Source organism: Monodelphis domestica, chromosome 3 (genome assembly GCF_027887165.1).
Source record: "Monodelphis domestica isolate mMonDom1 chromosome 3, mMonDom1.pri, whole genome shotgun sequence".
In the NCBI taxonomy this organism is placed as follows: domain Eukaryota; kingdom Metazoa; phylum Chordata; class Mammalia; order Didelphimorphia; family Didelphidae; genus Monodelphis; species Monodelphis domestica.
Window position 1 is genome coordinate 83,241,258 of NC_077229.1, and position 27,282 is coordinate 83,268,539.

Below are 27,282 nucleotides of genomic sequence, written 5' to 3' on the forward strand. Positions count from 1 at the left end.
ATAAACTCTTCTGTGAAACCTGATGCATGGAGAAGGGACAGAACTATGGATAGAAAGGATAGGTTGAATGTGAACTGTGGGGTATAGAGTAAGGCTCCTGCCCAAATATTTCTTCCCAGCTGGCCTGCCAAGGCAGGTGACTCAAGATTCACATTAGAGTAAATACCTTGAATGACACTATCATTTCTAGAGGTCCTCTGATCAATTGTACTTGTGCTTCCTTCCTAAGCAATCTAGTAGCAGGGGGGCATCAAAACCAACAGTTAGAACCTATTAAGACCCATTACAAGGGATTCCTTTCAGGTGGTAGTTGGTCTGGAGATAGCAATGGTGGAGAAGCAAGAACACTAGATTTGAAATTAGTGAACCTATTTACTTGTATCCTTGGGTAGCTAAGTCACTTATACTCTGAACTTCATCTCCCCCTTTTGTCAAAAATAGAGGAGATGGACTAAATGTGATTAGCTATCTCATCTAGTTCTAATTTCTATGTTCTTATGATCTTTGAGGACCTTTCTAATTCTGAGGTCCTATGATTAAGAGGAATAAACCTCCGCCCTCCACTCTATTATGTACTCTTTCACACTATGAGTCCACTTTGCAAATAAGAGAACTGAGGCTCCGGAAAAAGAATTGATTCGGAAATGTCCAAAGTTTCTGGGAAAGGTGGACATCTAATGGAAAGTGAAGTCAAAGTGTTTTCACTATTTATAGGATTAGATTTGAGTCCTTGTCTTTTTTGCCAGGAAAAAATCAACCTAACCTCTATATGATGTATTTACTAACTTGAGTTATTTGAATGGAAACATAAGGCTCTTTTCTTTTGGGGTGGTGGAGACTCAGACAAAAATAGATTTTGATGCTTCCAGGGAAAACCTGGGGGAAGAGGCATTAACCAAAGGGTGATTGTTGTGAAGTTCTCAGGATTAAACTTGGTTCATGTGAATCCTGAGCTTTGTTAATACACCATTGCTTACATGAGTTTCTTTCTAACATTATATGTTCTGCAGTACTAGTTTTAGGATGTTCTAGGTCCCATGTTGCAAGATCTCTTCCCCAATTTTGACATTTATGTCCTGAGGTCTCATTCTAGCTCTGACATTCCAGTTTTTTTTTTAATTTTTAAAAGTCTTTTATTTTATTATGAACTCAACAACTCAACAAGCATCAATAAATAAACAGAAAATTATAGATGAAATGGCAAGTTTTTATTAAATACTGTTTGTTCTTAAATCCATATTAAATTTAAAACAGTAGTAACAAAATTCTGAACTAATTATTCTTTTTATATTTTAAAATATTTAATGATGCTCTTTTCCTGCTTTTTGCATCTACTTTATTACCTCAGCCCTTCCCTTCAATAAAGTCATTATTTATAACAAATAAATATAGTTGAACAAAATAAAACAAAACACTGGTCATATCTGAAAATGTATGTCTCATTTATCACTTTTAATCTATCACCTCTCTGTCAAGAAATGGAAGTCAAGAAGTACTAAAGTTTCATCACCTAGCCTTTGATTTCAAGATAGATCATTTTATTATTCAGAATTCTGAAATCTAACATCCAATGTTCTAAGATCTCTCCCAGCTGAGATGTCCTATGAACCTGTGACCAAATGGATGCTAGGATATCTCACAAACATCTCAAAGTCAACATGTCAAAAGCAGAATTCATTATTTTTCCTTTCAACCCACCCCTCTCCTGAACTTTCCTGTTTCTGTTAAAGACACTGACATTCTTCCAGTCTCCAGGGTTCATATACTCAGCTATATTTCTGATTTTTCATTCTCCTTCATCTCACATTACCAGTCAACTGCCTAATCTTGTCATAATCATAACATTATCTGATGACATGAGTCCCACTCTCTCAGCTACCACATGTGTTCAAACTCATCACTGATCATTTGGACCATTAAATTGATTTTCCTCCCTCAAGTCTCAATACAGATATGACCGTCACTTCTCTACTCAAATATTAGTTGCTCCTTTTTGCTTCTAGAATAAAATAACAGTTCCTCTGTTTATCTTTCAAAGTCCTTCATAAACTGACTGCAACCATTCATTCAGGGTCCATTATACATCTTCCTCTTCCTTCAGTCTATAATCCAGCCAAACTGTCCTTCTCCCTTTCCTTTATATATGGCCTTTCATCTTCCCTTTCCATTGCACTAACCATTACTCTTGTCAGATATGTACTCCTTCCTCAACACTGGCTCACAAAATGCTTTGGTTCCTTCAAGAGTTATCCCAGGTACAATCTTTTACATAATTTTTTTCTTGATCATCTCTCCTTAATAGAACTAAAAGAGAGATAGATGCCCTTGGAATCTAAAGACCTATTTTCAAATGGTGCTTCTGATGCTTCCTAACTGAATCACTTTGCAAAAGTTTTTTAACATCTCTGGGCCTCATTTGAAAATGAGGGGATTAGATTCAGTGAGCTCTGAGGTCACTTTTAGCTCTCAATCTAGGGTCCTAAGATTCCTGACTATTTTGCTTTTCTTTCTGTATACACATTTTTATTTATGTATTACACATACTATCCCCAGTGCACATAAGCTCCTTGAAAGTAGACATTTTTATTTTATTTTTTGTCTTTGTGTCCCTAGTACCTAACCCAATGTTTGGAATTATTAAGGACTTAATAAATTAAATGACTGTTGAGTTTTTGATTGATTGTGTCTCTCCATGCTAAATTCAGTAGATTGATGTGAGGGAATATAGCAAAGGACTAGAGTGAAAGTAGGAAGTAGGGGAATGCTTTCTAGTTTTCCTTGGGGCTAGGCTACTACTGGGAAGCCCTGAGCCAGCAAGAGGACCAGCTGGGCCTGCCTAGGAAAGAAAAAGGGAATCAACCACCAGAAGACATTTTCTCTTCCTCAGTCATTCATCCAGCTCAGCAGAATGTAAGGGCTAGTCATAAAATGGGCAAAACTTTTGACAAAGAACAAAAAAAAATTTATTGGTCTCTTACATTTGCCTTTAACCCCATAACCCTGAATAATTGTAGGGCTCCATGGTCCAGAGTCCATTCTGTCCATTCAGGACCCATGTTTGCATATGAGATGTTCTATAGCAACTGGGTTGTAGATGGGGAAAGTTCCCTCACTAAGAGCCACCTCTATCCCTCTACAGATGCAGTTCAACAGATCTGCCTCTTCTCACAGATCCAGTTGTCAGATGATTTATCACATGTAAAGTCATTCCATCTGCCATGATGCAGCATCATAACACAATCTTCCTCCCCCTTGCTGTCGTTGGGTTCCCCAGGGTTCCAGTTGCTGTGGGGAGACAAACATGAGCACGTGAGCATGCACACACACACACACACACATACACATACACATCAGATTTAGTTCCAAGACAGGGGCCACAAGTTGGACTCCCATCACTTAATCCTAGATTATAGATATAAACTTCCTGGTTGGTCTGGATGCAAGAATTCTAGGACCCAGGCTAGGCCAGCATGTTGAGGTTCTAACCTCTAGGCTGCTTAGAAATGCTGAGGAGAAAGGTTTCTTCTTCTAAGAAATCCTACTTGACTATCCCAGCTCTTAATCATCTCTCTTTCTCCTAGGCTTCAATGCCACTTGCTACCTATACCCTTAGAACAATTGATAATTATTGACTCACAATTTGGAAAGAACAACAGAGGTCATCTAGTCCAGGTATAGTAGAACATGAATACCCTCAACAGCTTGATCAACCAAAATTTCTAATAATTTCCACTGAAGACTTAAATTTGCTGCTTCCCAAAGCTGCCCATTCTACTTTGGGACAGTTCCAATTGTTAGAAAGTTGTTTTTTCTCATTGCAAAAGTCCACATTTCCTCTTCTAAAACTTCTTCTAGTGATTTCTACTTATGTCCTCTGAGGTCAAGCAGAACAAACCTAATCTTTCTTCCAATTACAATGCATCCAATAATGTAAAGATAACTAACATGTCCTGCCTGTGTTTCTTTTGTCTGGGAACATCTTCATTAACTTTAACCAATATTTCTATGGGAAGGTCTTAAAGTACCTCATTTTCCTCATCTCCCTTCTCTGGATGGACTCCAGTCTCTGATTGTCTGTGACCACAATAGTTCATATATAGTCATATATACAGAGAGACTGTTATCTTTTGAAATTGTACACTCTCTCTTAATGTAACTGGAGCTACTGTTAGCTTTCATCTTTTTACCACTAAATACATGCATTATATAGCACTGTATTGAAATGGTATCTAATAGTCTATATATGTACATTATATCTTCCCTATTAAACTGCTTCATGAGGATACAAATTACATCTTACCCCCCTCTGGACCCAGTGTAGGGCCCCACATCTATTGAGAACTCAGTAAATACCAGTTGAATAAATGAATGAATTGGGCACCCCTAAAGACATTACTTCTCATTCTTAGCCAAACTCCTTTAATGATGGGTCAGGGCCCCAAATGCCTGCATCCTGGAATTAGACTCACGTGTAACTAAGGCCAGAGCCATCGATCCACTTATGTACCCCTCCTTTGGTCTTTCTGAGGCCAATCCAATATCCCAGAAACTCAGTAGGGTTCAGGAAGTTCTGGATAGAGAGAAACAAGTGCAATTTATTCATCTGATGCTAAACTAATAAAAGATGGTAACTACTCTGTGGTTGGCCCAGCATGGCACAGTGAATAGAAGAGGCCAGAAGAAACACTGTCTTTGAACTAAAGGATTTGAAGCTGGTAAGAAAAAAATACATAGAAGATAAAACTATTAACACAATGCAGTATATGAAAGAGAAAACCCTATGTCCTTGAAAAGATCAGAGACCCAGGTTCAAGTTCACTTTCAATCATTTAATAAGCTTTTTGAGCTGTATACCTCAACTTCCTTGAGCCTAAGTTTTCTCCTCTGAATAATGCCAATGATGTTTCTGGAAGTATATACCTCATAAATATGGGTCAGATAACTGAGAGTGGAACAAATGTTTTTGAAATCAGCAACTATGAAAGAAATATGAGGGTTCCTTAAGAATTGTGAGTGTATATTACATTATAAATGTATTAAAAATAGTCTCCATCTCTATTGACACAATTGAATGATCTGACCTAGTTGGCCCAAAGGAAGATGGAAAAATGATAGAGCCACAGAGTGAGTGTGTGTATGAGCAGGGAAGAGGGAGGAGATGGAGAAGTGGGTGTATAAGAAAGAAAAATGGAGGGGGGAAGGGAAAGGAAAAAGGGATAGAAAAGGAAAAGGAAGAACAACAACAAGGACAAGCTGAACAAGAACAAGAAGAGAGTAAGTGAGGACAGAAAGAAGTGGGGAGGGAGGAAAAGAAAAAAGAAAAGAAAGAGAGCACATAGGAGTTCCTCTTTGATTTCAACAACTCACTGGGTGAGGATGGAGAATTGAGAGGAACAAAACATTATTTGGGCACTTGAAAGAGAGGAAATAAGCAATACTGACTTACCATAAACCACCATGAAACTGAAAATAGAAACATATTTGAGTAGTGCCAAAAGGTAGCAGTCTGATAACTTGCTTAGGGACTTCTGTGAAATCCTATGGGAAATGAGTATTTAAGTTCTTTAAAACAAACAAAGACGAATCCTGAAGACTTCCGGTTAAGATGGCGGCTTAGAGAAAGCTCAAGTTCAGATCTCCGGAAAAACCTTCCCGACCGATCTCAAACTAGAAGCTCCTAAGGCGCCGAAATTCAAAACGATCAACAGCACAGACCCTGGGAACCCTCCTCCTGGACCTGGACCCGGTTCAAAAGGTACGGCTCCCCTCAAAAGCCAGAACCCGAGATCCCTCGGACCTCAGGGGTAGGAGCGCAGAGTCCAAGGCTCCCGGAAGCCGCAGCCCTGGCCGGGCTCAGAGAGCAGAACCCTCAGGGCCTTCTACAGTCCCGGTGAAAGTTACTGCCTGGGGCTTCCGCTGCAGAGAGCTGGTCGAAACAACAGCAACCCTCAGGGCGGGCAAGACAGCCTCACGGGCTGGATCCTGCTATCCAAGTCTCAGTGAAAGTCCTTGCTCTCGGAGCTTGGGTTAGCTGCAGCCCATCCCCCCGCAGGCCAACGAAACAGCCTCACGGCCAGCGATTCTGAAGGCAACTTCCTGAAAGCAACGTGGTCCGACCCTTCCATTCCAGTTCCAGTGAGGCATATTCAGTTTAACCCAGGGAAAGTCATAGAACCATCTGCCCAGGACTAAAGCCTCTGAACACCAGACAGAGACAAGAAAAGCCAATCCTCCACATTCAGAGATGGAAAACTCCACAGAAGCACAGAAGCCCCAAAATACCAAGAAAAATAAGAAGAAAGGGGCGACTTTGGACACATTCTATGGAGCCAAAATACAAAATACAGAGCAGATAGAAGATAATATAAAAGAAAATGCTCCAAAACCTTCCAAAGGAAATGGAAACTCTCCACAAACCTATGAAGAATTTGAATCAGAAATGACCAAAAAGATGGAAGCCTTCTGGGAGGAAAAGTTGGAAATAATGCAAAAGAAATTCACGCATCTACAAAACCAGTTTGACCAAACTGTAAAAGAAAACCAGGCTTTAAAGGCCAGAATCAGGCAGCTGGAAGACAACGATCGTGTAAAAGAGCAAGAATCAATAAAGCAAAGCCAAAATACCAAGAAATTAGAAGAGAACATAAAATATCTCACCGACAAGGTGATAGATCTGGAAAATAGGGGGAGAAGGGATAATTTAAGAATAATTGGACTCCCAGAAAAGCCAGAAATAAACACCAAACTGGACATGGTGATACAAGATATAATCAAAGAAAATTGCCCAGAGATTCTAGAACAAGGGGGCAATACAGCCACTGACAGAGCTCACAGAACACCTTCTACACTAAACCCCCAAAAGACAACTCCCAGGAATGTAATTGCCAAATTCCAAAGCTATCAAACAAAAGAAAAAATCCTACAGGAAGCCAGAAAAAGACAATTTAGATATAAAGGAATGCCAATCAGGGTCACACAAGACCTTGCAAGTTCTACTCTGAATGATCGTAAGGCATGGAACATGATCTTCAGAAAGGCAAGAGAGCTGGGTCTCCAACCAAGAATCAGCTACCCAGCAAAACTGACTATATACTTCCAAGGGAAAGTATGGGCATTCAACAAAATAGAAGACTTCCAACTTTTTGCAAAGAAAAGACCAGAGCTCTGTGGGAAGTTTGATACCGAAAATCAAAGAGCAAGGAATACCTGAAAAGGTAAATATTAAGGAAAGGGGAAAATGTTATCTTCTTCTTTTACTCAAACTCTCTTCTATAAGGACTACATTTATATCAACCTATGTATACTAATATGAGGGGAAAATGTAATGTATAAATAGGGGGTAAAGAAAGACCAAATAGAATAATCATTCTCACACAAAGATTCATATGGGAAGGGGAGGGGAAGAAAACTCCTATAAGAAGGAGAGGAAGAGAAGGGGGGGGATTTACTTAAACCTCAATCTCAGGGAAATCAACTCTGAGAGGGAAAAACATCCAGATCCATTGGGATCTTGAATTCTATCTTACCCAACAAGGGTAAGGAGAAGGGAAAACCAAGGGGGGGAGGGGGAGAGGGAGAACAAAAAGGGAGGGAAAGAGAGGGGGGAAGGGGAGGGAACAAAAAGGGAGGGACTAAAAAGGGAAACATCAAGGGAGGGGACAAGGGGGACTGTTTCAAAGTAAATCACTGGACTAAAAGGTAGAGCCAAAGAAGAATAGGTTAGAATTAGGGAAGGCAATCAAAATGCCAGGGAGTCCACAAATGACAATCATAACTTTGAACGTGAATGGGATGAACTCACCCATAAAACGTAGACGAATAGCAGAATGGATTAGAATCCAAAACCCTACCATATGTTGTCTTCAAGAAACACACATGAGGCGGGTTGACACCCACAAGGTCAGAATTAAAGGATGGAGTAAGACCTTCTGGGCTTCAACTGATAGAAAGAAGGCAGGAGTGGTAATCATGATATCCGATAAAGCCAATGCAAAAATAGACCTGATCAAAAGGGATAGGGAAGGTAATTATATTTTGTTAAAAGGGACTATAGACAATGAGGAAATATCATTAATCAATATGTATGCACCAAATAATATAGCACCCAAATTTCTAATGGAGAAACTAGGAGAATTGAAGGAAGAAATAGACAATAAAACCATACTAGTGGGAGACTTAAACCAACCATTATCAAATTTAGATAAATCAAATCAAAAAATAAATAAGAAAGAGGTAAAAGAAGTGAATGAAATCTTAGAAAAATTAGAATTAATAGACATATGGAGAAAAATAAATAGGGATAAAGAGGAATACACCTTCTTCTCAGCACCACATGGCACATTCACAAAAATTGACCATACATTAGGTCACAGAAACATAGCACACAAATGCAGAAAAGCAGAAATAATGAATGCAGCCTTCTCAGATCACAAGGCAATAAAAATAATGATTAGTAATGGTACATGGAAAACCAAATCTAAAACCAATTGGAAATTAAACAATATGATACTCCAAAACCGTTTAGTTAAAGAAGAAATCATAGAAACAATTAATAATTTCATCGAGGAAAATGACAATGGCGAAACATCCTTTCAAACCTTTTGGGATGCAGCCAAAGCAGTAATCAGAGGTAAATTCATATCCCTGAATGCTTATATTAACAAACAAGGGAGAGCAGAGATCAATCAATTGGAAATGCAAATGAAAAAACTGGAAAGCGATCAAATTAAAAACCCCCAGCAGAAAACCAAATTAGAAATCCTAAAAATTAAGGGAGAAATTAATAAAATCGAAAGTGATAGAACTATTGATTTAATAAATGAGACAAGAAGCTGGTACTTTGAAAAAACAAACAAAATAGACAAGGTACTGGTCAATCTAGTTAAAAAAAGGAAGGAAGAAAAGCAAATTCACAGCATTAAAGATGAAAAGGGGGACAGCACCTCCAATGAGGAGGAAATTAAGGCAATCATTAGAAATTACTTTGCCCAATTATATGGCAATAAATACACCAATTTAGGAGAAATGGATGAATATATACAAAAATACAAACTGCCTAGACTAACAGAAGAGGAAATAGAATTCCTAAATAATCCCATATCAGAAATTGAAATCCATCAAGCCATCAAAGAACTTCCTAAGAAAAAATCCCCAGGGCCTGATGGATTCACCTGTGAATTCTATCAAACATTCAGAGAACAGTTAATCCCAATACTACACAAACTATTTGACATAATAAGCAAAGAGGGAGTTCTACCAAACTCCTTTTACGACACAAACATGGTACTGATTCCAAAACCAGGCAGGTCAAAAACAGAGAAAGAAAACTATAGGCCAATCTCCCCTAATGAATATAGATGCAAAAATCTTAAATAGGATACTAGCAAAAAGACTCCAGCAAGTGATCAGAAGGATCATTCACCATGATCAAGTAGGATTCATACCAGGGATGCAGGGCTGGTTCAACATTAGGAAAACCATCCACATAATTGACCACATCAACAAGCAAACTAGCAAGAACCACATGATTATCTCAATAGATGCAGAAAAAGCCTTTGATAAAATACAACACCCATTCCTATTAAAAACACTAGAAAGCATAGGAATAGAAGGGTCATTCCTAAAAATAATAAACAGTATATATCTAAAACCAACAGCTAATATCATCTGCAATGGGGATAAACTAGATGCATTCCCAATAAGATCAGGAGTGAAACAAGGATGCCCATTATCACCTCTACTATTTGACATTGTACTAGAAACACTAGCAGTAGCAATTAGAGAAGATAAAGGAATTGAAGGCATCAAAATAGGCAAGGAGGAGACCAAGTTATCACTCTTTGCGGATGACATGATGGTCTACTTAAAGAATCCTAGAGATTCAACCAAAAAGCTAATTGAAATAATCAACAACTTTAGCAAAGTTGCAGGATACAAAATAAACCCACATAAATCATCAGCTTTTCTATATATCTCCAACACAGCTCAGCAGCAAGAACTAGAAAGAGAAATCCCATTCAAAATCACCTTAGACAAAATAAAATACCTAGGAATCTATCTCCCAAGACAAACACAGGAACTATATGAACACAACTACAAAACACTCGCCACACAACTAAAACTAGACTTGAACAAATGGAAAAACATTAACTGCTCATGGATAGGACGAGCCAATATAATAAAAATGACCATCCTACCCAAACTTATTTATCTATTTAGTGCCATACCCATTGAACTACCAAAATACTTCTTCACTGATTTAGAAAAAACTATAACAAAGTTCATTTGGAAGAACAAAAGATCAAGGATATCCAGGGAAATAATGAAAAAAAACACACATGATGGGGGCCTTGCAGTCCCTGACCTAAAACTATATTACAAAGCAGCAGTCATCAAAACAATTTGGTACTGGCTAAGAAACAGAAAGGAAGATCAGTGGAATAGACTGGGGGAAAGCGACCTCAGCAAGACAGTATACGATAAACCCAAAGATCCCAGCTTTTGGGACAAAAATCCACTATTCGATAAAAACTGCTGGGAAAATTGGAAGACAGTGTGGGAGAGAGTAGGAATAGATCAACACCTCACACCCTACACCAAGATAAATTCAAAATGGGTGAGTGACTTAAACATAAAGAAGGAAACCATAAGTAAATTGGGTAAACATAGAATAGTATACATGTCAGACCTTTGGGAGGGGAAAGGCTTTAAAACCAAGCAAGATATAGAAAGAATCACAAAATGTAAAATAAATAATTTTGACTACATCAAACTAAAAAGCTTTTGTACAAACAAAACCAATATAACTAAAATCAGAAGGGAAACAACAAATTGGGAAAAAATCTTCATAGAAACCTCTGACAAAGGTTTAATTACTCATATTTATAATGAGCTAAATCAATTGTACAAAAAATCAAGCCATTCTCCAATTGATAAATGGGCAAGGGAAATGGATAGGCAGTTCTCAGATAAAGAAATCAAAACTATTAACAAGCACATGAAGAAGTGTTCTACATCTCTTATAATCAGAGAGATGCAAATCAAAACAACTCTGAGGTATCACCTCACACCTAGCAGATTGGCTAACATAACAGCAAAGGAAAGTAATGAATGCTGGAGGGGATGTGGCAAAATAGGGACATTAATTCATTGCTGGTGGAGCTGTGAAATGATCCAACCATTCTGGAGGGCAATTTGGAACTATGCCCAAAGAGCAACAAAAGAATATCTACCCTTTGACCCAGCCATAGCACTGCTGGGTCTGTACCCCAAAGAGATAATGGACACAAAGACTTGTACAAAAATATTCATAGCTGCGCTCTTTGTGGTGGCCCAAAACTGGAAAACGAGGGGATGCCCATCAATTGGGGAATGGCTGAACAAACTGTGGTATATGTTGGTGATGGAGTACTATTGTGCTAAAAGGAATAATAAAGTGGAGAAGTTCCATGGAGACTGGAACAACCTCCAGGAAGTGATGCAGAGCGAGAGGAGCAGAACCAGGAGAACATTGTACACAGAGACTAATACACTGTGGTATAATCGAACGTAATGGACTTCTCCATTAGTGGCGGTGTAATGTCCCTGAACAACTTGCAGGGATCCAGGAGAAAAAAACACCATTCATAAGGAAAGGATAAACTATGGGAGTGGAAACGCCGAGAAAAAGCAACTGCCTGAATACAGAGGTTGAGGGGACATGACAGAGGATGGACTCTAAATGAACACTCTAATGCAAATACTATCAACAAAGCAATGGGTTCAAATCAAGAAAACATCTAATGCCCAGTGGACTTACGCGTTGGCTATGGGGTGTGGGGGGGGGGGGAGAAAAAGAAAATTATCTATGTCTTTAACGAATAATGCTTGGAAATGATCAAATAAAATATATTTAAAAAAAAAAAACAAACAAAGACACCCTGGCCAAGAAGTGTTCTTATGAATTGTGAAAATTCAAAGTGTGCCACAAATTCAATATAGGCCTTGATCAAAAGACATGATCTCTAGGAGGCAGTGATAAGGATCTTTGGGAATGGCCATGAACTCACAGCTACAAGAAATGTAAAGTGTTGGTGAACATCCATCAGTTATGCTTGACAGAAGTTGTTAGGGGAAAAGCCTTTGGGAGGAAATCACTGAGAGGAAGGATTAAACCTTGTTCCATTAGCTTGTTTTAACTATTCCCAGAACAGGATTGTAAATTACAGAGATTAAGAAGATCTCAATATGTAGGTCATCATATAAACAAATTAATGAAACAGCGAAGGAAATATATTTCACAACAATAGATAAGAGTATTATCCAACAAGACATACAAAGGATCACAGGAGGACACTGATTTATAAAATTGAAAAGCTTTTGAATACACAATATCAGTGAAGTTAAAATTTTTAAAAAACAGTTAAATGTGGAAGAAATGTGTATTAAGTTTCTCTTTTTAAAAGTCAGAGATTGATAAATGTTGGAGGAGTTGTGGCAAAATTAGGATGCTAATGCACTGCTGGTGGAGTTGCGAATTGATCCAACCACTGTGGAAGGCAATTTGGAATTATACAAAGGGCTTTAAAAGATTGCCTGCCCTTTGATCCAGCCATACCACTTCTGGGTTTGTACCCCAAAGAGATCATAAGTAAAAATGCTTGTACAAAAATATTCATAGCTCTTAGTGGTGGCAAAAAATTGGAAAATGAGGGGATGCCCTTCAATTGGGGAATGGCTGAACAAATTGTGGTATATGTTGGTGATGGAATACTATTGTGCTGTAAAGAATGATTAACTGGAGGAATTCCAGTGAACTGGAAAGACCTCCAGAAATCAATGCAGAGTCAAAGGAGCAGAACCAGGAGAACATTGTACACAGAGACTGATACATTATGGCACAATAGAATGTAACAGACTTTTCTTCTAGCAGCATGCAATGACTTAGGACAATCCAGAGGAATTTATGAAAAAGAACACTATCCACATCCAGAGAAAGAACTGTGGGAGTAGAAATGGAGAAGAAAACATAATTGATCACATGGTTCAGTGGGGACATGATTGGGTTTGGGGCATTAAAAGATCACTCTATTGCAAATATGAATAATATGGAAATAAGTTTTGAACAATGATACATGTATAATCCAATGGAATTGCTTATCAGCTCAAGGAGGGGAGGAAGTAAGAGGAGGGGGAATGTCATGAATCTTGTAACCATGGAAAAATATTCCAAATAAATAAATAATTTTTTTAAAAAATCAGACATGAATCAATACCTTAAGAATGCTATCTAAATGATCAACCTTGAAAGGCTTTGCTACTTGCAGCAATTCAATGACCCAGGACAATCCTGAAGGATTTATGACATAGAATGCTATCTACCTTCAGAAAAAGAACTGTTGGAATCTGAGTGCATATCAAAGTGTACTATTTTTCACTTTAGTTTATTTAGGTTTTTATTTGGGGATTTTGAATTTAAATGAGAATTCTCTTACTAAAAGAGACAATATAGAAACATGTTTTGCATGGTAATACATGTAAAACCCAGATCAAATTGCTTACCAGCTACAGGAAGGGAGAGGGAAAGAAGAGAGGGAGATAATTTGAATCTTATAACTTCAGGAAAAAAATGTTTAAAGCCTTACCTTCTGTCTTGGAATCAATAATTCCAAGGCAGAAGAGTGGTAAGGGCTAGGCAATGGGGGTTAAGTGACTTTCCCAGGGTCACACAGCTGGGAAATGTCTGAGGCCAAATTTGAACCTCGGACCTCCCATCTCTAGGCCTGGCTCTCCATCCACTGAGCTACCCAGCTGCCCCCCCTTCAGAAAATTTTTATGGAAAATTATTATTACTTGTAATTGGTAAAATAAAATATATTTACAAAAAATAAAAATAAAAAATAAATGAACAGAATTATGAGAGAAAAAAGAATGATATCCAAGCTGTATAGGGAAGTGATTCAAATATCAAAGAACAAGTGCTTTCCCCAGAGTTAAATGACCAAGGGATATGAACAAGAAGTTCTCAAAAGAAAAATCTTTTACATCACTAATAATGAGAGCAATATCAATTAAGACCACAAACCTCTACCACACACCTATTTGATTGGTAAAAATGACAAAAAAAGAAAATTGCAATTGTTGTTTTATGGGAGGAGAGACATACTAATGCTGTGTTGATAGATTTGTGAATTGGCATATTCTGGAAAGCAATTTGATACACTAGTATGTCCTTTGAGTAATTCTACTATTTTTTGACTATTAGAAAACATACTAAAGAGAAAAGAAAAGGAATTGCATAAAAATATTGCATATTAAAAGATACATTGTGTTGTTGATGTAGCAAAGACCTGGAAATGAAAAAAGTGCCCACCAGTTGGGAAATGGCTGAACAAATAATGTGATATGAATGTAATGGACCATTATTAAGCTGTAGGAAGTGATGAAAGAGATGGATTTAGTGAAACATAGGAAGAATGGAATGAATTGATGCAGTGAAGAGAACCTGGCTGAAGATCAATTTAAGCAGTTACTAAATAATTGTAAAGAAAAATAACTTTGAAAGATTTAAGATCCCTGATCAATGCAATGACCAACCATATCTCCAGAGAGCCTAGGATGAAGTGTTAGCAAATTCCTAAAAGAAAATTGAAAGACTAGCCATGTAGATGAGATATATTTTGGATATAGCCAATGCATTAATTTGCTTTGACTTTGCTAACTTATATAAGAGAGGATTTGTACTTCACCTAAAATGGAGAGGGACAAAAATCAAAGGGTGGGAATAAGAACAGGGCAGAGATAGCAATGCAAAAAGAAAAATAAAACAAGTAAGAAATGTTCATAAAGAATTTTTAAAATGTGCAGAAAAGGACAAAATGTGGTTCAGAAAGAAATATAAATAAGCAAGGCAACTTTGGAACTAACATGCTTAATTTAATATCTACCTAATAAAAGTATATGTGATGCAAATTTGTGGTTTTATATATAAACTTCTTTTTCTATTCTTTGTTTATAGGAATGTTCATGTTAGTGTTAAGCCAATTTCAGAACCATAATTTTAATCTTTATACATCAAAATATTTAATTTTAATTAATAATATTTTATTTTTCTCCAATTAAATACAAAAACCATTTTTAAAGTTCATTTTTTAAAAATTGGGATTCCAAATTCTCTCCCTCCTTCTAACCTTCCTTCTTTCCTCCCCAAGATGGCAAGCAATCTCATATAGATTTTACTTGTGAAATCAGGTAAAACATTTTTCCATGTTAGTCATTTTGTGGAGAAATCTCAAATGACAAAAAAATAGAAGAAAGTAAAATATGATATGTTTTGGTCTGCATTCCAATTCCATTAGTTTAAACCCTCAATTTCAGTTTCTTTGCTATCACAAAATGAGCTGAAATAAAAAATTTTTGTACAAATAGATCCTTTAACTGTTTTTAATCTATTTGGTATAAAAATGATACCTAAAGAATCCTAGAGAATCAACTAAAAAAATTAATCAAAATAAGTACAATTTTTGCAAAGCTGTAGGATATAAAATAAACTCATAAAAATCATCAGCATTTCTATATATTACGAACAAAGCCCCAGCAGCAAGATATAATCAAACTGCTTTAAATAACTTTATAGGGATAAAAAAAATAATAAAATTCATCTGGAAGAACAAAGTTCAAGAATATCAATGGAATCAATGGGGGGAGGGGAGGATGTGAAGGAATGTGGCCTAGCAGTGCCAAATCTTAAACTGTATCAAAACAATATAGGACTGGCTAAGAAATAGAGTGGTGCACAATAGTAATAAATGGTTAGGCAGTTTTCAGATGAAAAAAACAAAGCCATCTATAGTCATATGAAAAAAATGCTCTCAATTGCTCTTAATTAGTGAAATACAAATTAAAACAACTCTGAGGTACCACCTCAAACCCATCAGATTGGTCAATAGGGCAGAAGAAAATGATCAATGTTAAAGGGAATACAGAAGAATTTGGATACTAATGCACCCTTGATGGAGTCATGATCTGATATTACCATTCTGGAGAGCAATTTGAAACTCTGCCCAAAGGCATTTAAAACTGCCTACCTTTTGATCTAGCATTTGTATCCCAATAATTAATATTCTTAAAGATGAATTTTCTGAAATACGTGTAACACTATCTTCCCTGGTTGAAAGGCTTTTTTTGGTTCCCTATTACCTCTAAGATAAAATGCAGTCTTTCACCAAGCATGCAAGGACTTTGACAATTGAACTTCAACTTGGCTTTATTGAACTCCTTTCTTCCAATCAAAGTCCATTTCAGGTGTTCTCTAGTTTATTAAACCTTCCTTCAGACTAATTTTAGACTGACATTAAACCTGTCCTTCAGACATTAAACTTCCCTGAGCCTCTCCTCCACCATGGAAATTAAGCACCACTCTCTGGATCTTCTCAAGACATTTTGCCTAGGCCCCTCCCTTATATAAGAATTATTTGTAAATGTCAGATGCAACATGAGGGCCAGGATTGTATATTTGTTGTTGATTCATTTTAGCATTCCTTGCTGACGATTATAATTACAAATCCTATTTCTCAAGCTCTTACTGTTTACAAAGCACTTTCCTCACAAATGTATAAAAATGTAGGTCATCCACCAATTGATAAATGGTCAAAGGATATGAATGGGCAGCTGCAAATTAAGAAACTGAAGTTGAGATAGGTGAAGTCATTTGTCTAGGGTCATAGAGATCGTATGCTGCTGCAGAACAAAGATTCAAACTTAAAACTTTTTACTCCAAGACTAATATGCTTTGTGCTACACCATCTATTTGGTGACTATTTTGGCATCTATTTTACCTTCATTACAGTCCTTTCCATGTAATTAATGCTTAGTCAATGTTTGCAGAATTGAAGGTGGGACATAAAGTAATGGAGAGATTTAAGATAGACTTAGATGGGATTTTTGAGAGCCATTTCCCTCAAGGAATTAGTGATGAGTGCATCCAGTGGACAGGAAGACAGCACCCCCCCCCCCCTTTCTCTGATCTCACCTGCTCATCATGATTATTGATGATCACCAGGTGAGCTTGCTTCTGGACACAATCATCCCTGGCCTTGGACCAAGGAAGTTTGTTCTCAGAGAAGAAGTAACAGGAACCCTGGAAGTCCCTCCAGGGACTTGGGCAGGGTTGGCAGGAGGAGCCTGAGCAGGAGCAAGGAGGGAAAATTAGCTTTGAGCTCTTCCTAGGGAGACACAGCTTTCCTATCTCTTACTCTCACTTCATCTGTGAACAGTCAGTAACCATTATTAAACATCTACTATCCCAATCAGTAATAAACATTTATTAAGCATCTACTATGTGCCAAGGACTGTGATAAGTAGTGGGGATATAAAGAACCCCTCAAGGAGTTCACAAACTAATGGGATTAGAAACACAGCACCAAAAGCCAGGGCTGGGATGGAGTTGCTGAATTAAGGGCAGGTGATCTGGGTTGTAGGATCATTGTATAATAACATTCTTCAATTTCCAAGCTAGGAGGAACCTCAAAAGTCACTTCATCCAACCTCCAAATCAGAGCAGGAATTAAGACCTCCAGTCTTAATGGGTCAGTCAATCAGCACACATTTATTAAATGCCTATTATGCGCCAGACACAGGGTTAAGCACTGCAAATACAAAGAAAGATAAAAACGAGTCCTTACTCTAAAGGATCTCAGTCTAATGGAAGAAAAAAACATGCAAACACCTATGTACAAACAAAAGGCATACAGAACATATTAGAGATAATAAGTAGACATTAGCATTAAGGAGTATCAAGAAAGGCTTCTTCTGAGGGTGGGATTTTAGCTTAGGCTTGAAGGAACGCAGGAGGCAGAGATGAGGTTGGAGACTATTCCAGGCAGAGGGAATATGATATCTGGAATTTGGAGATGGAGGGTCTTTATTGTCCAATGCAGACCATTCCTTTGGGAGATAGTTTTAATTGCAGAGATTAATTTTCATATTGTGCTTAAAAGTTTAAAGTGTTTCTCTCCTAATAACCCCATGTTGGAATATGTAAGTAATAGCATGTTCATTTTATAAATGAGGAAACTTAAGCTCAGATAGTTCGAGTGTCTTGTCTATAGTCATAGAGCTAGTAAACTGAGAATTGAGATTCAAACTCAGGACTCTCTTAACTCCAGGTCCAATGCTCTTTCCACTAAAGTACCATGCTGCTTGTTTCTCTGATCGTTAGGGAAATTTTTCTAAATATAATAGGAGTTTGACAACCAACAGGCATTCTGATATTCTTAGATTCATAGGAACAAGCATTATCTTGTAGTCCTGTGAATTATTCAAAATTTTGAGTTGGGAATTGGGGTGGGGATTGAAGGAGAAATGGAAAAATTAAGGGACAAATGCAGCAAAGAAGGGAAGATTGAGGTGAAATCTTGGAACTCTGAAAGTACCTCAGAACATATTATTTGGACTAAAGCTAGTAGTACTTATTCTTGTCAGGGGCTAAGAGAAATTCTAAAAAAAAAAAAAAGGTCTGCTCTTTCCCTAATTTCTCTTCCTTATTCCTGTCCAGTATCAGACACTGTAAATATATTCTACTTGATTCTTTTACCTAAATGTTTCCTATATCCTCATTTTGCCTTAAATATAGAAAGTTCAGAAGTTAGTTGGAAATACACAAAATGTTAAATAAGGACAGAAATCCTCTTTTGTCTGCGTATTAAGATTTTCCAAATTTGGGATTTTGAGCAATTCTGATTATATTATAACTTTTTGCTTGATATAAACTCCATGAAATAGCGCAAAAAAAGGACTCAGGACCTTAATATCATTATGTTGACATTAGAATGGAAATTAAGCATATTATAGCAGCTCTTTTATGGTGACAAAGAATTGGAAAGTGAGGGATGCCCATCAATTAGGGAATGGCTAAGTAAGTTATGGTATATGATTGTAATGGAATACTATTGTGTTTTAAGAAATGATAGGCAGGATGATTTCAGAAAAACCTGGAAAGACTTCTACAAATTGAAGCAGAATGAAATAAGCAGAACCAAGAAATCATTGTAACAGCAGCATTATATGATGAACTGTGAATGACTTAGCTATTCCCAGCAAAAGAATGATGCAAGATAATCCCAAGGCTTTCATGGTGAAAGAATGCAATCTGCCTCCAGATAAAGAGTTGGTAGAGTCTGAATTAAGATGAAAGCATACTATATTTCACTTTCTTCATTTTTTGCTCTAAATTTTCTCTCACAAAAAGGATTAATATGGGAAAATGCTTTAAAATGATTGCCCATGTAAAAACTATATCAGCTCACTTGCTTTCTCAGGGAGGGAGCAGGGAAGGGGAGTAGAGAATTCAGGACTTAAATGTTTTTAATGAATGTTAAAAATTGTTTTTTCATGTAATTGGGAATTTTTTTTGGAAAAACTCCCTTCCAAATCCAAAATTCTACCTCAATTTTCTTACTGCCACATCACATTGTTGACATAATGAAACTGTACTCCACTAAGAATCCCCCCCGTTATTTCTACATGAGATGCTGCCAAATTGTAGCCTTATGAAATCCTTCCCCACAGATTCTTTGCAGATAAAGATTTCATTACATGAATAGGGATGGGACCAGTCAGAATTCTAGTAGTTTCTAACTGAGAGGGACCTCAGAAGACATCTGGTACAACCATTACCTGATTTCAATCTAAAATATATTCTGTAAATGGTCATTCAGATTCCACTTGAAGACTCTCAGTATCAGAAAAGGGGCCGCAGAGGATATATAATGCAAACTCTACATGAGCATAAATTCTTATATAAAAAAGTTCAAAGTGACATCTACTCTCCACTTGAAGACCTTTAGAATAAGTATGTGAGAATTAATAAGAGCCTGTCAGTCATCTTCCATCCTGCCACTCCAGTCCATGGGACAACCCATCTCAACTTTTTTAGAGTTAAAATCCCCAGTTCCAACTCACCATTTCCATTCCTCACAGCCTCCAGTCCACGAAACATCTCGCTCCGTATGTCATCTCGGTCTTTTTTAGCCTCAGATAGGTCCTGAGACACTATAAATGTACATGGGATATGATTAGCACACAGTGTGAGGACAGATGAAGGGGAGGGACAGAGCTCAGATTATGAGCAGAGGGAGGTGATCAGAATTGGACTGTACTACAGGGTCATGGTAATTTTAAGAAGACAACATTGTGGGAGGGTTGACAGCTTTCCAAAGGAAGGGATTACGATCAATGTGAGGAGAAAGTCTGATAATCTCAGGTCATACTGTCAGTTGACAGGAGTAAGAGTCTGGGACGGTCTTATGGGGGAAAGTTGCATCTAAGTAGGGAATGAGAACATGGGAGGAGAAGGAAGTGTAGAGATCACAGTGTTGAAAGGTGTGCATCAGATCTTGAGGTCTGAACATACAGTTAGTGCTTAAGCTGGTTTGCTTCTCTTGCAGCTTCCTCAGCTCTTCAGCCATTGCTTCAACTGAAGAGAAACAAAAATGAACCATCCCCACCTCGAGTGAGCATCTCCTCAGGAGCCTCAAACAAGGACTGTCAGAGTTAAAAGAGATCAAATAGATCCTCTAGTCTAATCGTTCCACTATACAAGAAATTCAATAATAACACCAACAGTAGTTGTCTAGCCTCTGACTGAAAATATCCAGTAACAAAACTCCCCAAAGCAGGCACACTTTTAGAGAGCCCTAATTGAACTTACTCTAGATTTCTCCCTCCCCCTCCCTAGGAAAGTCCATTTGTCTTTTTTGACTTCAGCCTCAATTTGGGCTCCAGCCTCATCCCTGTTTGGAACTATAGTCTCAACTACAGAACAAAGCATCGGATCATAACATCATAAAACTAGAGTTGAAAGAGATCTCAGAACATCTAGTCCAAAATCCCTACTTTTCAGATGAGGAAACTGAGGCAAAGGAAATTAAGCAAATTGCCTATTGTCACACAGGGGGAAGGTAGGTGACACAATGGATAGTGTGACTATTCAGGAATTAGGAAGACTCATCTTCCCAAGGTTAAATCTGACTTCATATATTTACTAGTTGCATGATCCTGGGCAGTCTCTTAGCCATATTTGCCTCTGTTTCCTTATCTGTAAAATCAGCTGGAGAAGGGAATGAAAAAACACTCCAATATCTTTGCCAAGAAAACCCCAAATAGAATCACAAAGAGTGAGCCATGACTTAAATAATTGAACAGCAATAACAACAACAACAAAAATCATACAAGAAATTAGTTGTGGAGTGGAAATTTGAGGTCAGATTTTTTCACTCAAGTTCAGTTCTCTTTCCACTACTCCATGATGCTTCCACTGGAATCCTCAAAAAGTATCCTGCTGAGAAAGCCTCATTCCTGTGACTTGGCCTTCTCTTACCCTTTATTTTTAGAGTCTGATGCTTGTTGTCCGAGGTGCTCAAGGATATCTGTAGAGCTGCCAGTTTCCCTGCCTTCGTGGACTCTGGACATAAAAGGGGAGGATGGAGAGAAAGGAGTTATTCCCATCAAAGAAGAGAGAACTTAGTCCAGAACCTGAGCTCAATTAAAGCACCTTTCCTATATAATTCTGTTCCATGTGGCCACATTACTCTTTATACATGTATTAATCTTCTGTCTCATCCCACTCCCATTGCCCATATTATCTCCACCCTTTGCCGCTACTATTTCACACATCCCATACCATACCCTTCTATGTCTGAAACTGCATCCTATTCTCTTTTCTATCACCATCCTATTCCCCCCCAAAATACCAACCACTGTCTTATCCCTACCTCACCTCTTTCTGTTCCTCCTCCATTTCTTTCTCTTTCTCCCTGATTCTTTGGCCATCTTCTCTCTCTCTCTCTCTCTCTCTCTCTCTCTCTCTCTCTCTCTCTCTCTCTCTCTCTCTCTCTCTCTCTCTCTCTCTCTCTCTCTCTCTCTCTCTCTTTCACACCACACACCACACACACATCCAGATCCAGCCTCTGGGTCTATTGGCTATTCTGAAGGTTCAATTCTGCACCAACAAAAATATTTATATCTACCACCAGGGTTTAGACATCACAATCCCTCAAATATGCTACTATCACTCCTTTGGGATTGGCACAGGATCCAGAGTCAGCAATCTCTCTGATCAGCTCCACAAACAGTCTGATATCTCCCTCATTTTGTCCTAGCTACTGGGGACCCAATACATAGACAGAGCCAAATATTTGTATTCAGATGCAATTTCTTCCTCACATATATACTGGACATAAATCAAGGGACATGACACCCTTCCTTCCACATACACAATGAATAATAAACTGTATGTACTGTTCTGTCTCTCTCTGTTATGAACAGATTAAACTATCTCATCCCAAAGGATAACTAGCTTCAAGAGCACATCACAGGATCAGAGATAAAAAGCTGGAAAGGTTCACAGAGACCATATAGTCCAACCTCCCCCTCCTAATTTAAAGATGAAGAAAATGGAGCCCAGGAAAGTTTATCGGTTTGTCCAGGGTTGCATGAATGGCATAAGGGTTGGGATTATAATCTAGACCCCTTATTGTAGAGCCAAAGCTTTTCCCACTACAATACACTGTCTCAAGTGCCTTTTTTATTTCTCTTATATTCCATTGAGTAATCGGTGATTGTGAAGAGTATTGATCACTTTTCTTTTTCTGTTTAGCTGTCTGCCTTACCTCCCATGCCTACTTCCTATCCTTAATCTTAACACCACTTCAGTTCCCATCCTATCTCTCTTACTATCCCCAAATCTCCTCCATTCCACTGCCCCTATTATTTATTTTATTATTACCCTTATCTCATCACTGTCCCATATTCCATTCTATTCCTCTTCCTTCTCTCCCTTTCCTCATATGTGGTCTGGGGGAAAATACTGTGGGCATAACTCAGGCATATAGGTTCCTGACTCAAAAAACTGAGAATGGGTGTTTACTCACCATTGACTTGTATTCCCTCCAGTTGTTCATTTAGATGCTCCATATCCCTTGATAAATCCATGACTTGGAGGAAGAAGGGACACATTTATCTCCCTCCCATCTTCACTCTCTTTAGTTCTTTCTTCTCCCACCCTGCCTCCCCCCTTTATTTTCCTTCCCCTCATCATCAGTTCTCATAGTTCTGGTACCCTATCCCAGCAGCCTTTAGGTTTCAATTTTCTCCCCATCACCCTCCTCATCCCAGAGCTCCAGAGGACAGGGCCCTAGTAGTTATGCTGCTAACAAGGTTCAGGACTTCCAGATCTCAACTGTTCTCCCCCCTTTTCTTACCCTTAGCCAACAGCATACTAAGGAGAAGTATCCACAGAAAAGAGGTCACAGAAAATAACAGGTAAAGAGGAAGGGCAGGACGGCCTCCAGGAAGCTGCTTTGCCCACCACCCTAGAAGAAATTCTGATGTCAGGGAAGGAACAAGGGAGGAAATTTCCCCTTCCACCCCATCTGACATACATGAGTGGTCTCCTTACAGACACCAGGGCAAAGGTTGTGCATTTATGTGCTCCTTTGGGAACCACTGGAATTGGGGCCTTGGAAATGAGACTTCAAAGACTTAAGAGGAAATTGCCATAGAGAAATATATATATTTGAAGCTGGAAGAGACTTTAGAGATAATGTTTCATTTCTTATCTGGCCTCTTGTTTTATAAATCAGTAAGCAGTAAGTCAGGAAAGTGATGAGATTGACTCCTAGATTGTAATTGACAGAGCTGGCAATTGAACCCAGACTGACTCAAAAATCCCAAAATCTTTTCACACCATCATATGCAGGTGGAGGATAGAAAATCTTGGAGGGAGTTTGAGGGAAATGAAGGAATGTGGGAGATTGGAGAAGAGGGAAAGTCTGTTGGAAAAAATATATGAGTTTAAAAAATATGAGGAACACATGGGTATATGGAATAGGAGGAGAATAATGAGGGATCCGGAAGAAATAGAGGAGATTGGAGAAGATAAGGAAAAATGTGGGAATGGTTAAAGAGAAGATACCTAGTTAGAGTTAGTGGAAAGAGGAGACCTTGGAGAAAAGAGGGAAAGAGTAAATTGGAGGATAGAGATGACAGAAGGTAAGAGATAGGAGGAAATCTAAGAAGACGGGGCCATAACCTAACTTCAGGGTTACCACTTGCCCCAGTAACCTTTCCAGATCTGAGAATTCAACAAAGCATCCAGCTCTCTAAGATCAGCAAAGGACCAGACACCAAGCCCTTCAACTCACCAGCTTCCCAGGGTCGCCACTGAAGCTTGCTGTCAGCCATCTCAAATTCCTCAGGGGTCTCCCACCTAGTGTATTGTGAAGATTCCATAGATGCAAAGCTTCCTCTGCTTTGGGAAACCCTTGCTTGGAAGATTAGTTTAAGAGACTCCACCCTTCATTTGAAAGGAAATGGTATTTGTTCCACCCCCACCCTCTCAATCAACTCCCCCTAAATTGTCCTTCTTATCACATTTTCTGTTCCTCAGTACTAACATCTGGAGAGAATCTTCTTTTCCCCCTTAATAGAAAAGAGCCCTGGAAGCTGGAGATAGGGAAAACTAGACCCCTGAAGGTTCATGTAAGCCTGTGGGCATGATAGCTGAACTTGAAGAACTTCCCGGTGAAAGACAAATAAAGCTTGTTTGTTTTGAGAGGACAGAACTAGGAGCTATAGGTAGAACTAAAAGGAAATAACATCAATTCAATGTGAGGGAAAATTTACTATTCTACTATTACTAGAAGGTTCAATGACCTTCTACGTTGGGAGATAGTAAGCTTGATGTCAACAGAGGACTGCTAGTATAAGCTGGAAGATTTTTTGATGGGAATATTGTATAATGGACTCCTGCTCGGGTACAAGTTGGACTAGACTAACTCTAAGTTCCTGTCCTACACAGAGAATCTCTGATTACTCTTCTCTTTTCCTGCCTCAGACCTTGGGATTTTAAAAGGACTAAGCAGAGTTCTGGGATCCATCCACCCAATTCTTTTCTAGCAATCCAAAATATCCAGTTTTATTTCCTGCTGCTATCATCAAAGTTTATGGAGGTTCCAAAAGTCAGTCAAGAGTGCCCATAGCTCCTTAGGCTTGATGTGTCTTTGATAGAGTTGGAGAAGGAGAGAAGAATGACTGAAGAAAAGTCTCTGTGATTATTCCATCAAAATCTAATTTTTAATCTCACACATCTTCCTGTCCTCTACCAATGCTGCTTCCCCAATTCATTATCCCTACCCTACTTCTTTACCTCTATTGTTCCATTTCTTTTTCCCTTTAATCAAACTCTTTCTCATCTTATTCTTCAATTTCTCTTTATTCATTGACTTCCCTGTTGCTTGAAGATATGCCCAGATTTCCCCATTAAAAAAAAAAAAAGCTTTTGTTGGACTCTATTACCTTCTCAAGCTATCATCTTATAGTTTTCTTCCATTTCAGTGCCAAACTCTGAGAGCAGGATCTTGATTCCAATTTTCCACCTCTCATTCATTTCTTCTTTAAATTAAATTTTATCTTCTGCAATTAACAAGCATTTATTTTCTTTCCCTCCTACTGCCCTCACTGAAAAAAAGAAAAAAAAACTCTTGTAACAAATTTGCACAATCAAGCAAAACAAATTTCCACCTTGGTCATGCTCCAAAAGTATGTCTCATTCTACATATTTAGTCTATCACCTGTGTAAGGAGTTGAGTAACATTTTTTAGCTTTGGTCCTCTGAAATCATGGTTGATCATTGCATTGATTAGAGTTTGTAAATCTTTCAAAACTGTTTTTATAATGTTATTATTGTATAAACTATTCTAGTTCTACTCACTTTACTCTGTATTAGTTTATAGAAGTTAATAATCAATAAAAGTTATTAAGCATTTATTATGGATCAGGCACTATGCTAAGCAGTAGAGTTAGAAGTAAGTAAAAGAAAGACAGTTCCTTACCTCAAGAAGGTTACAATATAATAGGAGAAAACTACACAGTAAAGGAAGCTAAAAAAGTAGAAAAGAGTAATTGAGGGCTTCCAGAGAATATCCAGAGTGAGGAAGTGGAAGGGGTATGAGATTTGAGGGTTCAAGAGCAGCTACTAGAAAATGAAGTTGGCTAGAAAAGTCTGAGTCTTCTATAGTCTGAGTCTTCTAAATTTTATTGCCTCACCACCCCAACCCCCAACCATCCAGTTAGAAGAGAGAGACAATTGAAGGTGTTGAGAAAGAGTTGAATATCAAAGTAGAATAAATCAATATTTATAAAGAGGATATTTCAGATGACGAGCTCATGCTAGGGGAGGCATGATGTTGGTGGAGTTGCACTCAAGTAGAGCAGCTGATGGGAAAGAAAAGTCTTCTCAGGTTATTCTGGAAGGACTAAACAAGTTATGATATGTGAATAATATAAAATACTATTATGACATAAGAAATTAATAACTGTATGATTCCAGAATATGCTATAAATATTTTTGTAAATATGGATCCTTTTCTGTTTTCTTTATCTTTTTGAGATCAGACTTAGTAAAGGTATCTCGGAATTAAAGAGTATGTATCATTTAATATCTTTTCATCACATTTCCAAATTGCTCCCATTCAACCCATGTAATCTGGCTTCTGACTACCACTTGATTTAATTCAATCTCTCCAAGTTCACCAAATAATCTCTTTACCTATATATATATATATATAAATATGACATTTTCTCAGTCTTTAAATATCCTTGATCTTTCTTCAGCCTTTGATACTAGTGAACAATGCTTTATTCTGTCCTGTACACTCTTTCCTCCCTAGATTTCTATGACTCTGCCATTTCTTGATTTCTCTACTACTTATCTGGCTTGTTCTTTCTCAGTCTTCTCTGTTGAGTTTTTATCCATATCTCTCCTCTTAGGTGTGGGTAGACCCCAAGGCTCTGTCCTGGGGCTTCTACTCTATCTACAGCCTCTCTTTTGGTAATTTTATAAACTCCCAGGGATCTAATTATCACCATGCAGATAACCATTACATCTAACACACACATATAGTCCCCAGTCATATATTTCCATCTACCCCCTGGACATCTTACACCTGCACCTCTCATGGGCATCTCAAACTCAACATGCCCCAGTAGATATCATTTTTTTTCTCCATTTCTTTTCAGTCATCCCCATAATGTCTCAGTCATTCTCATTTCTTCTCTCTTCCTCACCTCTGAATCTAATTACTTGTCAAGTCCTCTCAATTCTACCTTCATCACATCTATCATCTGTTCCCTTCTCCCAATTGAAATAGCCTCCTCCTTAGCTTCCTTGCCTCTCCTATATTCCTCACAGTTACAAGTTACACTTCCTTCTTGTGAAGAGCGTTGTGTGGGTTGTGTGAACACTCA

General features: G+C 38.0%; 1 protein-coding gene across 1 annotated transcript; it reads right to left on the minus strand.

Annotated features, from left to right (window-relative positions):
- Positions 1-2,693: 2,693 nt before the first annotated feature.
- Positions 2,694-25,399, minus strand: CLEC4OP (C-type lectin domain family 4 member O). The gene is made up of 9 exons (XM_007489717.3): positions 24,180-25,399; positions 23,238-23,348; positions 22,908-22,970; positions 21,356-21,439; positions 20,390-20,452; positions 19,939-20,028; positions 17,009-17,160; positions 4,470-4,570; positions 2,694-3,285 (listed from the first exon to the last, which is right to left on the minus strand). The coding sequence occupies exons 1-9, from the start codon at positions 24,265-24,267 to the stop codon at positions 3,147-3,149; spliced, it is 891 nt and encodes a 296-aa protein (XP_007489779.1). The 5' UTR covers positions 24,268-25,399; the 3' UTR covers positions 2,694-3,146.
- Between the last annotated feature and the right edge of the window lie 1,883 nt (positions 25,400-27,282).

Bases quoted from the DNA above. Each gene is read 5' to 3' on its own strand.
- CLEC4OP (XM_007489717.3), bottom strand. From the start codon at position 24,267: ATGGAATCTTCACAATACACTAGGTGGGAGACCCCTGAGGAATTTGAG. The intron at 23,349-24,179 runs GTGAGTTGAAGG...AATTTCTTCTAG, and splicing joins GTGGCGACCCTGGGAAGCTG to GGTGGTGGGCAAAGCAGCTT. The intron at 3,286-4,469 runs GTGAGTCTAATT...GTCTCCCCACAG, and splicing joins GGCTCTGGCCTTAGTTACAC to CAACTGGAACCCTGGGGAAC.